This window comes from Rhododendron vialii, chromosome 4a (genome assembly GCF_030253575.1).
Source record: "Rhododendron vialii isolate Sample 1 chromosome 4a, ASM3025357v1".
NCBI classification, from domain to species: Eukaryota; Viridiplantae; Streptophyta; class Magnoliopsida; order Ericales; family Ericaceae; genus Rhododendron; species Rhododendron vialii.
The window spans coordinates 12,987,415-13,002,071 of NC_080560.1; the positions used below are offsets into that span (position 1 = coordinate 12,987,415).

Consider the following 14,657-nt stretch of genomic DNA (forward strand, 5'->3'; position numbering starts at 1 on the left):
CTTGCCGCCAAACATTGGGGTAACCTCATTCACAAGAGTAAGCATGTGAAAAGGCTGCGTGAAAAATTATACTGTAATACCAAAAAATAAATAGAATAGAGGATCTGGTGTGTAGAGAAGATGTCACCATTGGACCAGTTATAGGCGAGAATGAATTCGAACTCTGAAGACCAGATAAGAATGTACAGTAAATAGAAAAGACTGTGTAAGGAACTCTCTTTTTTTGGTAACTGAAAACCGTATTAGATGAAACAAAAACAAGTGGGAACCCTCAATTGCAACCAACCACCAAAAACTCAATTGCTTCTCCCTACGATTGTTTCTCTTGTTTCAAATGAGAAGACCTAACCCCATGAGACGGACCAGGGCCGGCCCTTGTTAGGATTGGAGGGACACCATGCATACAAACCCATGCAGTGATTTCAGAAAAAAAAAAAACTCCCCTTCTGTATATTTTCACACAATATATACACAAAGATGAAAAAACTCTCCGGAAACCACACGTTGGTTCCTCCCGGGAGGCCACAAACCAGCCCTCCCACGCTCGCCTCACCCTCTCCCTCACATTATGTCACACGCTAACCCTAATAGGATTTACAACTATATATAAGGGACTCCAAAGGTAAATACGCTCAACACCCAATACTAAGGGTGTTACACAAAATAACTTCACCACTATGGGTGGACCCCAACAGCTCTAAGCTGAGGCGGACAAGCGGCAAACTTATGTCCCGAATTTTGGATCAAAACTAGAGCCCCAAATAGATATAACCAGATATGTAACATATAATTAATCTAGCGCTTATATAACAAATAAGCTAGTTGGCCCAGTGCTTAGTTTTACTATCCAAAAGTACATGGTTCAAGTATTAAGAGCCTCTCTTTGTCTTCCCCATATGAATATTTTTTTTCCCCACACAAGTTTGTCTTAGATCCTAAGGCCCTGAGACGGATCTAATCAAATTAAAGACGAGGCATCATTTAAAAACAAAACCAAGAATGGATGTGGCAGCCAAAAAAAAAAAATTCCTCAGTATTATTCTTTATGTACTTGAATAACCAAAAGGGAAAAAAAAACAAAACAAAAGTATAAAGATGATCTTTAGTGCAGCAATCCCATCAATTTCAAGATTATGTATCATTTGTTTCTTGGCCCTGATTCTCTACCGCAACTGTTCCAGACAGTCCAACAATTTACTCAAAGTGAAGTAGACTCTTACCGGTCAGAGTTTTATATGAGACCCGCACTTTTGAGTAACTCCACCAACTAGAGAGGATCTGTTTCCTTGTTTCTTTAGAGCGCGCCATTTCCCATCAACACCATTTTGTTCATCAATTCTGATCAAGTGAGAGAGGATGCAACCCTTTTCAAAAGAGAAGATGCAACCCAACTGAAAGGAATCTGGAATTAAATTACTCGTTCAATACAACCCAGCTACACTGACACTCCATAAAAACCATTCCATTGTTCACAATCTTCCTTACAACAAACTAACTACAAGTGCTAACTAATAATGTTATGCAGAACTATAATCTGTCGTGCTCAGGTCCTGTATATTTGATACACAAATCACCACCAACACTGGAAAGAAAGTATTGGAAGGAACAAAAGATTCCTAACATTGTACAATAGACTTGAACAAACAAAAAAAAGAGCACCAAGAGCTGATCTTTCATAGGGGTAGCACCATTACCATGAAAAAACGAACACTTGAAAATCACAGGAATTGAAACAGATGTAAAAAACTACAAGATGGTCGATGGATAACAGGCTATTTGGGTTCAAGAAGCACCACAACTGAAGTGTTGCCCAGTGATTTAGAAGCATGTATGCAATCTTGCAAGTCATCGTCACAAGCTAATAAAATCACCTCACCATCCTCATCTGTATACCTGATATTATAAGTTTCAGGCTCTAGGTTCAGCCTTTTAGCCACTTGCTGCCGCAATTCTGTTATTCCCGACGACATAGACAGCCCAAACTTTAAGGTAATATCGTTGACATATTTTGCCCTTATGGTCACCATATTAGCGTCTTGGAAAGCTGTACCACGTGGCCTTACATGAGCAACACTAACTGGGGCTTGATTAGAAGGCGGACCAGAACTCAGTTGTGCGATTCGTTCTTGATCAACAAGGGGGCAAATAGGGTCAATGTTCTTTACGTTGTGAGGTGGCTTGAATGTCGATATGCTAACTGCAAAAGGAAAAATTCAGAGAAGCGAAACTACTTTCTATTGAATGAAGAATCTGTCTACTTAGAGAAACCAATCAAGGCAACAAGCAACACTAAATTTTAATCTTCGTGAGCGTAATCTCACCTTCAAGTTTACTTGCAGCATTATCATGGGTCAGATTTGAGCATTTATCCTCTAAAGAAACGTCAATTCTGACTCCAGTTCTTTTGTGTTCCCTTTCTTCTGTCTTTGTTGTGCCTTCTTCTTCTGAAGAATCTGAACTAGTAACAAAAACGTAGTGTTCCTCTGTATTGACAAAATTCATTCCACTGTTCATGGCATTCATTGATGGTTGATCCAATGAATCCAGTTGCATAGTCACTCCTCCATTTTGCAAGGGTTCAAGCCTAGGTAAAAAGCTACTAATGTTGTTTCCTTCTGCACTGGCAAAATTCATGGCGTTGTTTATTGCTTCCATTGATGGTTGATCCTGTGTACGTAGCTGCATCGTCACTCCCCCATTATGTAAGAGTTCAAGACCAGGCAAAGATCTACCAGCTGGGATAATATGAACAGAATGAAGTTTCTGACCATTTTGGATATCAATAACTGCAACAGATAATTCTTCCCCTAGTTCCTGTCCAGAAGCAAGCTTAAAGTTTTTAAAAACTTCCTTGATCGTTCCCAATATCCTGCTGAACGAGATCCATGAATCATCAACATCCTTGTTGCTCGAGGGCAAAAAGAATTCTAGCACATAAACGTCATTTCCAGTGCAACTGCTTTGCAAGCATATTGCAAAACAAGCACTTAATCTGCACTCTCGTGCATAAGGTACCAAGGGGTACTCGGCTATGCTGAATTGGGTTACATCTGAGCAGTATGACAAGTTAGGAGATGAAAGTGCCCACCCAACAACCCCTTGCCCTTGTCTTATGTGATGTGCCTGACTGACCATTATGAAGTCGAAAAACTGGTCATTGTTGCAGTATCCAACACTATGGCCCCGCAATAAAGCATTGCAATCACCACAGGGCACCCATGCTAAAGCCAAAGGTAGATTATGATTCTCACACACCACCTCCATCAGCATCCTGATTTTTGTGAAGGCAGTTTTCAGATCTTCATTCTCATACTGCTTCTGTTTTGAAAGTATTTTCAGATAGTGACATGTGAGAACATGTTCCGAACAATATTTTTATGAGAATAGAAAATACCATATATGACATTGCACCATAGTTTGCCACTTACTTGCATTTCATAGTGTTTATATAAGTCAAAACATTGCAGACCTTGCTCCTGCAGTGAAGGGAAAGATGCAACTGAGTAATCTTGATAACATTCAAAAGCAGAATATCTTTTGTTCATAAAAGAAACATATCTATGAAGGGAGGATTCAGTTTGACTTCATTAATCAATGAATGCAAGTAGTACCATGCACGCCTTTCTTTTGTACTTCACACAACTTTCTGGGCAGTAAGCCGTCCAGTAAATACGAACAAAAAAAAGATGTTACTTAAAACCATCCTTCCCATCGAAAAGATTGATTAAGCACAGAATGCAAGTGCACCAACAGAAAGGATGATTTACAACTAAGTTTATCTTTTATGTGAACTGCAATTGGCCTTTTAAGAATCTGTGGTATCACCACCTGCCAGATTTCAAAACCATAAAACGAGATAGAACATGACTGGTTGGTCCCACTTGGAATCTTCATCCACATCTATGTAGATCAATATATAACATAACTACTCAACAACCAAGTTCGAGATCAAATACAAACAAATTTATTCATAATACACAAGTAGGATCACTAGTAAACCGAAGCAAAGAAAATGTACTTCAAACATTTACCAATCATTTGGATTTTGCCTCATGAAAAGCCCAAAAGTCTGCAGATTTTTTTTTGGTATTATGGGTTGTGACCAGAGGCGGCGCCACATGGTTATGGAGGTGTGCAGATGAATACCCTCACTTTCTTATAGCCTACCAGTAGTAGTAGTAGCTTTAACAAAAAGATTAGCACACCTAATCCAATCAGCTTTGAACACCTAGCCAATTGAAAAACTCTACCAAGAGTCATAGATTCTTAGTTAAAAAGAGCAAAAAAAGAAAGAAGAACATGCAAAATGTGAACTGTAAAATTACCATTGAAGCTTCTTAGTACGAAAGAAAAAATGAACAACCAATGATTTTAGTAGTAGTAAGAGAGCAACGGATGTTAAATAAAAGATATTTTGGTTTCGTTCATATACATACTTGATAACATTGTCGATGAAGCTATAATACAATTATTTCAAGATATAAAAAAATAAAAAAAAATTCAACAAGCACAACTACAACATGTCATATATTTGCTAATTTCTTTTTCCCCTAACATTGATACGAATGTATTACAAAGTTTCCTACATGACAACTCTAATAAAGGTTTTTTCAAAACTTGATTTTTTTAATGACAACTCGTCCGAAATTCTCTGGAGCCACCACTGGTTGCGACGTATCCCATATCGATGACAAATAAATTATAGTGCTTCCTTCAGCCACACTCCTACGTACATGACAAAAGTGGAATGGGCCATAGTTGGGTAACAATTATGCGCTTTTGGATAGCTGTGTATTTCAAAAGAATGAATTTTCCATTAGGATGCAATGAGATACCTCAAATTCAGATTTGATAGTTTACAAAGGGATTTTGATATTGGGTTTGACTGCACTATTATGGTAGAGTGGAAATAAGTAAATATTGACGGTTTGAAACTCTAAATGTTAAGGATTGTAGGTATGCAATGATTCCACTAATATCTCTTTTACTTATAATTCATCTTCCACTCTAGACCTCTCATATAGGTTCTAATAATAAAGAATCAAATTCCTTCATATTTTGAAATCCACATCCAAAGTCCAAACAAAGCTTTAAACACTTGCGTTACAATTTAGAACCAAAAAAATAAATTGCCCCATTCTCTTGAAAAAAGGAAAGCGTAATATGTTCCTTTGCAAACAGGCCAAAAACAACAACAAAGGATTTAAAACAAGAAGAAAGGAAGTAATAAACATTACCAAGACGTGAAAAATTTCAATTCGGTGACATACCTGAAAAACACGGTCCAGATTGCGGAGGAAAGATTTGCGATACCAAAATACTACATTCTCAATAGAAGACACTAGCTCAAGAACACCAACACAGGTTTGGCTCGAATGTTCAAACACGGGCACAGCCCATGTTGCTTTGATGGGGCAATGTGAACCAAGGTGGCGTTGTGGGTATTCGTTTACAGAGTAATGCTCCACGTTCGGAGCTGATTCGTGCAGTTGATATAGGAACACGCGCCCAGGAAGCCCAAGTTGTTCTTCTTGTTCTCCACTCTTTCTATCCACATAAAATTTACACTCCTTAGAGATCATCCTATACTCACAAAGCCCCAGTTTATCAGTCCTATGATCTGTTTTACCCAGGGCAAAAGGTTGGTTTTGAGTCGTAAGCAAAGTCCGGCCCTCCAATGCTTCTGTTGTGGGTGCCCAAAATTGAACTAAGGATGCATTGAGTTCTGGGTACAAAATTAGTTTCTGAAAAGCTTGTCTGAGCTTGTCTCTAACCTCTGAAATGGCGGGGGCGTTGGGATTTAAGTCTACAAAATTATCTGAAAATCAAAAACTAACTGGTCAAAAAAACTAGTAATTTTAAATGAATCAGTGATAAAGAAAGGGTTCACTTATTTACTAGATCTTTTTTTTACAAACATACTTCAAAAATCAATTTAATTTCCGGTTAAAATACTATCAGGGCAGGCATCAATCTCCAATTTGCAAGAGAAGATTGAAGGGTAGTAAGCTGATGAGAATTAATTTGTTCAATTAAGACAAATAAAAAGTCTAATAAGGAACCCCAAGGTAGTTGCAGTGGTTAATCGACTTGCTTTAGCGGGCTTACCACTTGAAGGGTAGTGAGCTGATGAGAATTAATTTGTTCAATTAAGACAAATAAAAAGCATAATAAGGAACCCCAAGGTAGTTGCAGTGGTTAATCGACTTGCTTTTGCGGGCTTACCACCCCGAGGTCACAGGGTCGATTGCCCTCAACAGGAGAGGGCAATTTGTCCTTGGGGCCGGCCACCTCACCAGTCACCGGCACTCTTCACTACCCCAAAAAAATACATAATAAGGAGGGGGAAGGCTCATGTCCAATTTTTCTCTGTCTAGTTTAGGTTCCAGTTTGGGCCTTTGTGACCCACCCGAGCCCTTGGAATTGTTCAATTTTGTAGAGCTCGTCCAATTTGTTATTCACGTAAAACATTAGCTTGATCGAACATTGGTAGATATTCTACAAGAAAAATGGGGGGAGAGAGAGACTAACCATGTTGTGGGCTCCAGAAGACCCATCTGATGCCTTCCCAGAATAAATCAGAACCGAAGAGCGGATCCGCAGAGGCATCCTCCGGTTTACCGGAACTCTTCAGCCGCGACCACTGCAGCTCCCCGTCCATGTATTTCTTGAAATCACCATCGAAATCTTCTTCATCTTCTTCTTGTTCGCGCCTGCAACTGTAAACCACTGCTTCCGCCATCTTCTAATGTTTGGGGGCAATTCCCCCTAAACCTAGACGGAGGAAAATACAGTCGACGATTGCTTTTTTCTAACAGTCAACCGAAGGCTACCTCCCTCCCCTCCTCCTACGCGGCCTATATAAAATTCAAGGGGTACCCAAAAAGGGCATCTTTTTCCGGATCACCCATGGGGATCAAAAGGTTTCCCCCATTTGGTTCAGAAGCAGCTTCTCTCTGTTTTGTTCCCAAAGATTCTTGAGCCCTTTGGGCTCGGCAGTCAGCTCCAACAGAAGTGAGAAATCCGAAAGTGGTAATCCCTCTGTCCCACAACGTTGATTTTGATTTGCAGCAACGAGTGTACTGATAAATAGAGTAATAATTAGAAACAGACATAATGATAGGAGAAAAACTGGGAAAAAAATGAAAATAGTAATTTGAGATAATGATTAAAATTCAAATCCAAGACCCTTAAATTAACTGGTCTTAATGTATTTAGTAGAAAATTGATTTTGGCATTCTAGTTTTAACCAACACTCTACTTCATGCATTGATCATATGAGATTATAATTACAAAATAAAAAGTGGGATAACATTGGCTAAAAGTTGAGTGCCAAAATCACATTCTTATTTATTACTCTTCCGTCCCAATTTATTTGCTCATTACAAAAATTTTTCCTCTTTATTGATTATATATGTTTTCAGATTGAAAAATACTTAAATTTTCACAAATACTCTTTTACTTGTTTTTTTGTTAAACTTAGAATTCTCTCCGGTCTCCGCCTCAAAATTTTAAAGAGGTAAAATTAAAACTTTAGCCTTTTGGTGGTTGCTAATTTTGAAAAGTTACAACAATTTGAGACAAATGTGAGCAAAAAAATGAGATGGAGGAAGTATTTTTTCTGAAATTCAACTAAAAAAGTGTGTGGATTTCCAAATTTTACCCTTCGTTTCTACTATTATCCTTCGAATCCCATCATTAAAGGTATTAACTAATTTAGGATGTTTTAAATATTTGATTTTTTTCAAAATTCAATTAAAAAAGTGCGTGGATTTTCAAAATATATTCTTCATAAACAATTGAAAATAACTTTAATGATAGGATTCAAAGGGTAATAGTGAAAATGAAATATTATTTTCAAGAAAAACATGCTCTTAATGATTGTCCCCTTAAAAATTGAAATCCCCAAAAGAACAAACGGGGAGTGGTTTATAATTTTTCTAAAGGAATCGGATTCGGGTTAATTACAATTCGCCATCTTAAACTATAAACTCTTTCGAATTATCCTCTTCTCAACAAAAACCTACATTGGACAATCTTAACCCATCTAAACCCTTCAACTTAGGGCCCGTTTGGCTTAATTCACTTAATGGCCATTAACGAGCCGAAATAGTGCCCATAATGTTGTTAATCTCAAACTTGATGAAAATACTTAGATGATATACATATAAATCTGGGAATCTAAACAAAATCAGAGTCCAAATCTTTGTTTGCACCTCCTTCTTGCATTCATGTACATCCATCGTTCTCCATCTCTTTCTCCTATCAACATATCCATCGTTCTCCGTCTCTTTCTCGCATCAACATCTCTCTATGCACCTAGCCACCTATGCCATCAAAATCATCAACATGCCAAATAGCTCTAATTTTGTTAAATATGCATTGTTTTAATGTGTGCAATTTTGGACAATCTCAGCCATATTTTGAGGGCAACACATTTAAGCTGGAAGAGTCCTTTTTAATGGCCATTATACGATTGAAGACTAATGAGGGCTAGGTTGAAGGATTTGGATAGTTTAAGGTCCGGAGTTTTATTATGGGCGACTGGTAACATTTCAAGTCTTGTAGTCCATAAACATGGGCGCTGCTATTCGCAGCCCTCTATTTTCTCTCATAGCCCGTTTAAAATTTTCAATTATACTCGACAGTTAGTTACCGAAATTGAGATATATTTTCAGCATCCAATTACCGAAATATAATATTTTTTTCAACAGCTATTTACCGAAAATGTATGTTCGGCAGTTATTTACCGAAAGTTGAACATATTTTCGACATGTAGTTACCGAAATATAATATTATTTTCAAGAGCAATTTACCGAAATGTTATTTATGATTTTCAACAACCATTTACCGAAATGTAATGGGCTACGGGAGAAAATAAAGGGCTGCGAATAGCGACGCCCATAAACATTGAACTAAAAGTATACTATTATAAAAACAAAACTGCTACCGACACAGATTTCTGAAAACAAACAGCGCGTACAGATGGATTTTGGACCCGTTTTGGGTCACACAAAGATGATCGGAGCCGCTCATTTTGTTCAAAACATCTGGTTTAAGGTCCCCTTAAAAAATCAGCTCATTTGGATATCGGTAAGGTGGTTTTCGGAACACCCAACTTTGCTTCAAAAAACATGCTATTTTCTGAAGCAAAGTTGGGTGTTTCGTAAACCCCTTTACCGATATCCAAATGAGCTGATTTTTTACGGAGACCTTAAAACAAGATGTTTTGAATAAAATGAGCGGCTTCGATCATCTTTGCAAGACCCAAAACGGATCCAAAGTTCATCTGTACGTGCTGTCTGTTTGCGAAAATCTGTGCGTATAGCACTGTTGTTATAAAAAACAGCCCATAATTCACTCTAGTAATCGTTTGATACTGAAAGAATTGCAGATAAATTTCGGTTTTCATACTAGCAATGCTGCAATAGTATCTGTGCTTCGTAGCTCGAAATCCATCAGAATTGAGGAGTCATTACTTTAGTTCTCTTTTGTCTAAAAGGTAGAGGTGGCAAATCTATATAACTTAACAGATGATATATGAGGTTTTCTAAAATTGTTGAGGTAGCGAGCGTCACTACGTACCTGTTCCCCTGACTCCATCCTTGACTGAAGTAACATATTACTCATAGGATACAGTCTTGCTAATACCCCATTTTCTGAAATATCAATGACTATTTTCATCATGACTGCTCAAGAAAGGCAAAACTCGAAACAAGCGGTTCCTTCTGCACCTCATGTAATATAGGAGTACTTCAATCCGATGGTTTAACCCAGACAAATAGATTCAACAAAAATTTCCTTACGCATGGCAGTGGAATTTTTCTCATCATAATGTGATTTATATTACAATAGTGATATAATTGTACTCTATTCATCCACACTTGGGAGTTTCTCAACGAATAATATCCTTAGGTGGAAACACAAACTTCCCTCAGTACTTTGGCAGCATCCTCTGGGAAAACAGGATTTATTTGACAACCAGTTCCCATCTCAAACCCTGCTACAACAGTCAATTGGGGCACTATTTGAAGAAACCAGTGAGCATAAGGTAATTGGGAACAAGTGTCCTGAAGGGGAGTGGTGTGAATCATGAAATTGAATGGTGGGTTGTTCAGCTGCAGAGACATCTTTCTAAGCATGAGTTTCAGTAAGCCACCAAGATCAGCTGCCTGCAAAATTGCACAAAGAGAAGCATTTGTGAAAAATACTCCCTAAGTATCTCCTAAAAAGAGAGAGAGCATGTATAGAAGCTGAACGTATCAAGAATGAATAGCGAAAGAATGGATCTGTTGAACATGCTATGCATTTATTGCAGTCAATCATTCAGGATCCAGGGACCCAGACCGCTCAGGTCCCCAGTTCCAATCATTCTGTCCATATTGATTCTGACTTGGGAATAAAAGTCAATTCATTATATGCAAATAAAACAAGTATTTTTCCCTGGACATACTGCCTATTCAATTCAATCCAAATCTATTTTAGTCCATAAGGTTTCAATCACAATAAAATGCTAGTTCTTGTTGTTTGTGTGTCATGACACCGATCAGTTAAGACGCTAATATTTTTATTGGTAATCAGCATCGGAATTCCCAGCTCAGAAGTATGATCTCCGGTATGTAGTAGGTAGTACTTTCGTTGAAAAACATTTGCACAACATGCTCCTGCAAACCCCCTAAGGTTAAAGTTTGCTGCCAAAAAATGACTATGCTTCTAACAGCCCTTAAAGCTGTCCATATCTAGATTACGACCACCATTAGAAAACACCAAAGAAAGCATAATTAATTAATTACCAATTTTGACAATTACCTTTGACAGCTAAATTGGTGCAAAAAAGTGAAAGAAGTATGGGAAATTACCTTCTCGCCATCTATGTCGTGGAAATGAGAAGAGTGACCCAGGGGAATAATCCACATCTCAAAAGGAAAAGTAGCGGCAAATGGAACAATTGAAATGAAATGGGCTGATTCATTGATTAGAAGGTCATCGGATCGAATATCACAAAGACTGCACCTCCCAGTCTGATCAAAGTGCTCTTTCATACTGTGAAGGCGAGCAGAAACCGTGGGAGGAACAACTGGGAGGGCCATTATCTGACTGTGAGAATGACTCATTGAAGCCCCAGCTGAGGCACCATGGTTCTTAAACACCTTCAAACGACAAAAACCAATTTCAGCTCTAGAGAGGGATCATAATATAATGAGAAGCACATGGAACCACTTTGAAATTAACAGGCAGCAGCGTCAAGAAGATTAACAGTACAAAATCAAAGCGCTTAAAACTGTTTTGAGCATATGTTGAATCAATATATTAGATCAGAAACAGGAAAAGTAATAATCTTATCTTAAAACTAAGAAGGGTGAAAATCATCAGTCTACCAACAAAATCGGAGCCATATCAAAATCAAAACAAGTAAGTTTAATATACAGCCAAATAATTGAGACAGCTTTTGAGCCATAACAAAGTCCGATTAACTACAACGACAATTGGATGGTTCACACTACATACAAGGAGAAAGCTAAATGTCACTATTGTTTTGGCCTGTGTACGGCATTATGCGGGCGTATCGTTAAAAAACCTGAAGTTACGTGAACAGCATGGTTCCTGTGTTGCACATTTTTCTGGTTCATTTGACACACTTCTTTTGGTATTAGCTATGTACTAATCCAACTAGTTATGAATGGATGTCAACAAGGTACATACAAATTTGTTACAAATTATTTTTGTGATACTTGCAACAGTATTTGGCGTGTGTTAATGAATTATTTTGGACAAGGACGAAAATGCACTGCCAACATAATAACCTCAAAGTCTTGCAGATTTTGACATACTCCGAAGCTATCATAGCTGAAGTCACGAAAGCCAATGCTTCCAACACATAAACCATCTGTAAGATTTTCTTGGAGGGTTCTAATCTAAAACCAATTGGCGATAGGTGGAGTAGCCTTTAGATTTTATTAACCAAGCCTAGGTGGCTTAGATGAGCAATGTGGGAACTCCCCCTCGGGCTGCACGTGGAGGTGACAGACCAGGAGTTGAGTGATTGACTCAGGTGACGGAAATGACAAAAGACTTTCCCACGAGAGGTGAAGCCACCCAAGACCCGGCTCTGATAGCTCTAATACCATGTCGGATTTCTTGGAGGATTCCAACCTAAAACCAATTGGCAATAGGTGGAGGCTTAGATGTGCGATGTGAGACAAGTTTAACACCATCCATCACACCAAATTTCAAGAGGAGAAACAAAGAACCCAATCTAGCTTAGATTACATGAGAAAACGTACATCAACACCAAAAATTCACACGGAAAATATTGACCACAGCCCATTTGGCATTTCTGGAAAAAGAGTACTGTACATGGCAGGAAATTCATATAACCAAACACTTCAAAGCAGTGTTTCGTAACAAAAAACAACTAGAAGAGCTGAACAGAGCAACAACAAACCTGAATGTATTTGATCGACTCGTGACATCGAAGCTGATCGATCCTCTTTTTGTACGCCAGCAACACCTCCCCGATCCCAACCGGGTCCAGATCCTCCAATCGAACCGAGTGAACCGGCGACTCAATCACCACGTCGTGAAACCCGAACCCGCTGATCGCCACGTCGCCGGTCGAACCGGGACCGGGGCTTTCCCCGTGGACGGACGAGGAGGGCTCGATTTCTCTGCTGAGAGCAGGGTAGAGGTTCTGGATGACTCTGATTCGCCAGCGGGCGGAGGGATCGGGCGGGACGCGGAAGATCTCGGGGGCGCAGTCGTGCTCGCGGCCGAGGCAGAAGGGGCAGTTCTCCGATGAGTTGTTGTTGGGGTTGGCGGTGTTGGATTTGGATTTGAAGTCGGAGGGACGGCGGGCTCTGGCGGGGGAGAAGATGACCCATCGGTTGTTCACGGTGTCCTTCCTGATTTCTGGGTTTCGGTTTTGTGACGCCATGATTTTCCTATCGTTTATGGTCCTCCCGTGAACGAACAACGCTATGTGAGAATCAACAGTCGTTTGCGTTGCAAGAAAGAGAGTGGGAAGAGAAAGTAATGGGGAAAGAATATAGTATTACCAGAGCTTCTATGGCCATGTTTGATTATACGTAGCAGGTTTTGAGCTTGGGATAGGAATCATAGCCGGGATTGTCAATCCCATTGGAGGCTTTGGTGTTGACAACAACCCGAGGATTGATAACACGTGGGATTACGAATCTCACAAATCCACCCACCGGATTACCCATCCCACGTACGTATTACGATTCTGAGATGAAAGTTTTAATGAAAAACCGAGTTGATCGAACCGAACCGATCAATTTTTGCATTTTCGGTCAGTTTTTGTAAGTAAATTGGTTCTGTTTGATTTTATTTTGGAGAAATTTAAAGGTCCGTTCGATTTCGAATTATGAGGAAAAAAGACCGAAATGAACCGGACCGATCTAAAATCTATCCTTTCATCTTTTTTGATGCTAACCGTCCGGACCCATCTTGTGTTCCTGTGTTCCACCCACATGAAAGAATTAAACCCCAATTGGCATATGGTATCATGGTTAAGAGGTAGGGAGTTCATAAAAACTGTACTTCCTCCCTCCCAATTTTTTATGTAGTGTGTGTATATATATATATAAAATTTGGAGAGTTCAAGATTTTTGGGCAACACCATAATTGAAAATGTTTTATTTTCCAACATTTAACCTTCAAAGGTATAACCGTGCATTTCATTATTGAAATATATTTTCCATGTTTGCTTCATTTTCATTTACCATTTTTATATCAATTATGCACATGGGTAAAAATAAAAATAGGAATTTTCAATCCAATTCTATCTCATGCAAAACAAACATGTTAGATAATAATCCTATCATTTAATCCAGTTCAAAACAAACATGTAACTTACTAATCCCACTTCACTACTAATCACTTCTCTTTACTAATCTCAATCATAATTTCATCTCATTACAAATCTGCTCGAAACGAAACTTGGCATCAAACATGCCTATGAGTACATAAGGAAGAGGACATACCCCGCGTACATATGGCTTTGTGACCAGTATTAGGTCTCACAGCGATGATTGAAGCAGCTCATTTTATTTAATTATTTGCTTAGGCTTCCCATACAAAATTATTTTAATCGGATATCGTTAAGTGCATTTACGAAACATTCAACTTTGTCCCAAAAGTCAAGCTTGAATTCTGAAGCAAAAGTTGGATATTTCGTAAATACCCTTACTGATATTTGATTGAACTAATTTTTTGCAAGGATCTAAAATAAAATATTTTGAACAAAATGAGCGGCTTTGATACATTTTCCAAAGCCATATGTACCTGGTGTATGTATTCTTCCGTACTCATATTCTTTCCAATTATCACTTGCTTCACGTAGTGCGACTCAGCAATACATGGTTCTAGTGTGACATTTGAGCTTTAATTGCATTTGAGCCATCCATCTAAGCAATGGACGACTCGCATGCTGCACTATAACCCTATGGTGCGTTCCTGTACTAGGGCACCTTGTACACTGTGTGGTTTAAAGAAAAAGATAATTTGCAATGTGTTTTTTTTAACTCGTGGAAATAACAGAAAGAGAGAAAAATAAAACAAAAACTTTCATTGTTTGAGATAAAAAGAGAAAAGGAAATAAATAGAATCTATAATACAAAATATTAGATACATGAGAA

The 14,657-nt window shown here is 38.5% G+C and overlaps 2 protein-coding genes across 3 annotated transcripts; both read right to left on the minus strand.

Moving 5' to 3' along the window:
• Positions 1-1,381: 1,381 nt before the first annotated feature.
• LOC131324419 (protein NLP7-like) lies at positions 1,382-7,069 on the minus strand. 2 transcript variants are annotated; one of them, XM_058356378.1, is made up of 5 exons: positions 6,532-7,069; positions 5,271-5,818; positions 3,429-3,476; positions 2,322-3,318; positions 1,382-2,197 (listed from the first exon to the last, which is right to left on the minus strand). In XM_058356378.1, exons 1-5 carry the CDS (start codon positions 6,740-6,742, stop codon positions 1,773-1,775), a joined length of 2,229 nt encoding a protein of 742 aa, XP_058212361.1. In that variant the 5' UTR covers positions 6,743-7,069; the 3' UTR covers positions 1,382-1,772. The 2 variants fall into 2 exon arrangements, with proteins under 2 accessions (XP_058212361.1, XP_058212360.1); XM_058356377.1 differs by having other exon boundaries at positions 2,322-3,336; positions 6,532-7,053.
• Positions 7,070-9,782: 2,713 nt separating this feature from the next.
• On the minus strand, positions 9,783-13,313 carry LOC131324420 (ADP-glucose phosphorylase). Its single transcript, XM_058356379.1, has 3 exons — positions 12,446-13,313; positions 10,860-11,150; positions 9,783-10,172 (listed from the first exon to the last, which is right to left on the minus strand). The coding sequence occupies exons 1-3, from the start codon at positions 12,932-12,934 to the stop codon at positions 9,912-9,914; spliced, it is 1,041 nt and encodes a 346-aa protein (XP_058212362.1). The 5' UTR covers positions 12,935-13,313; the 3' UTR covers positions 9,783-9,911.
• Positions 13,314-14,657: the final 1,344 nt, after the last annotated feature.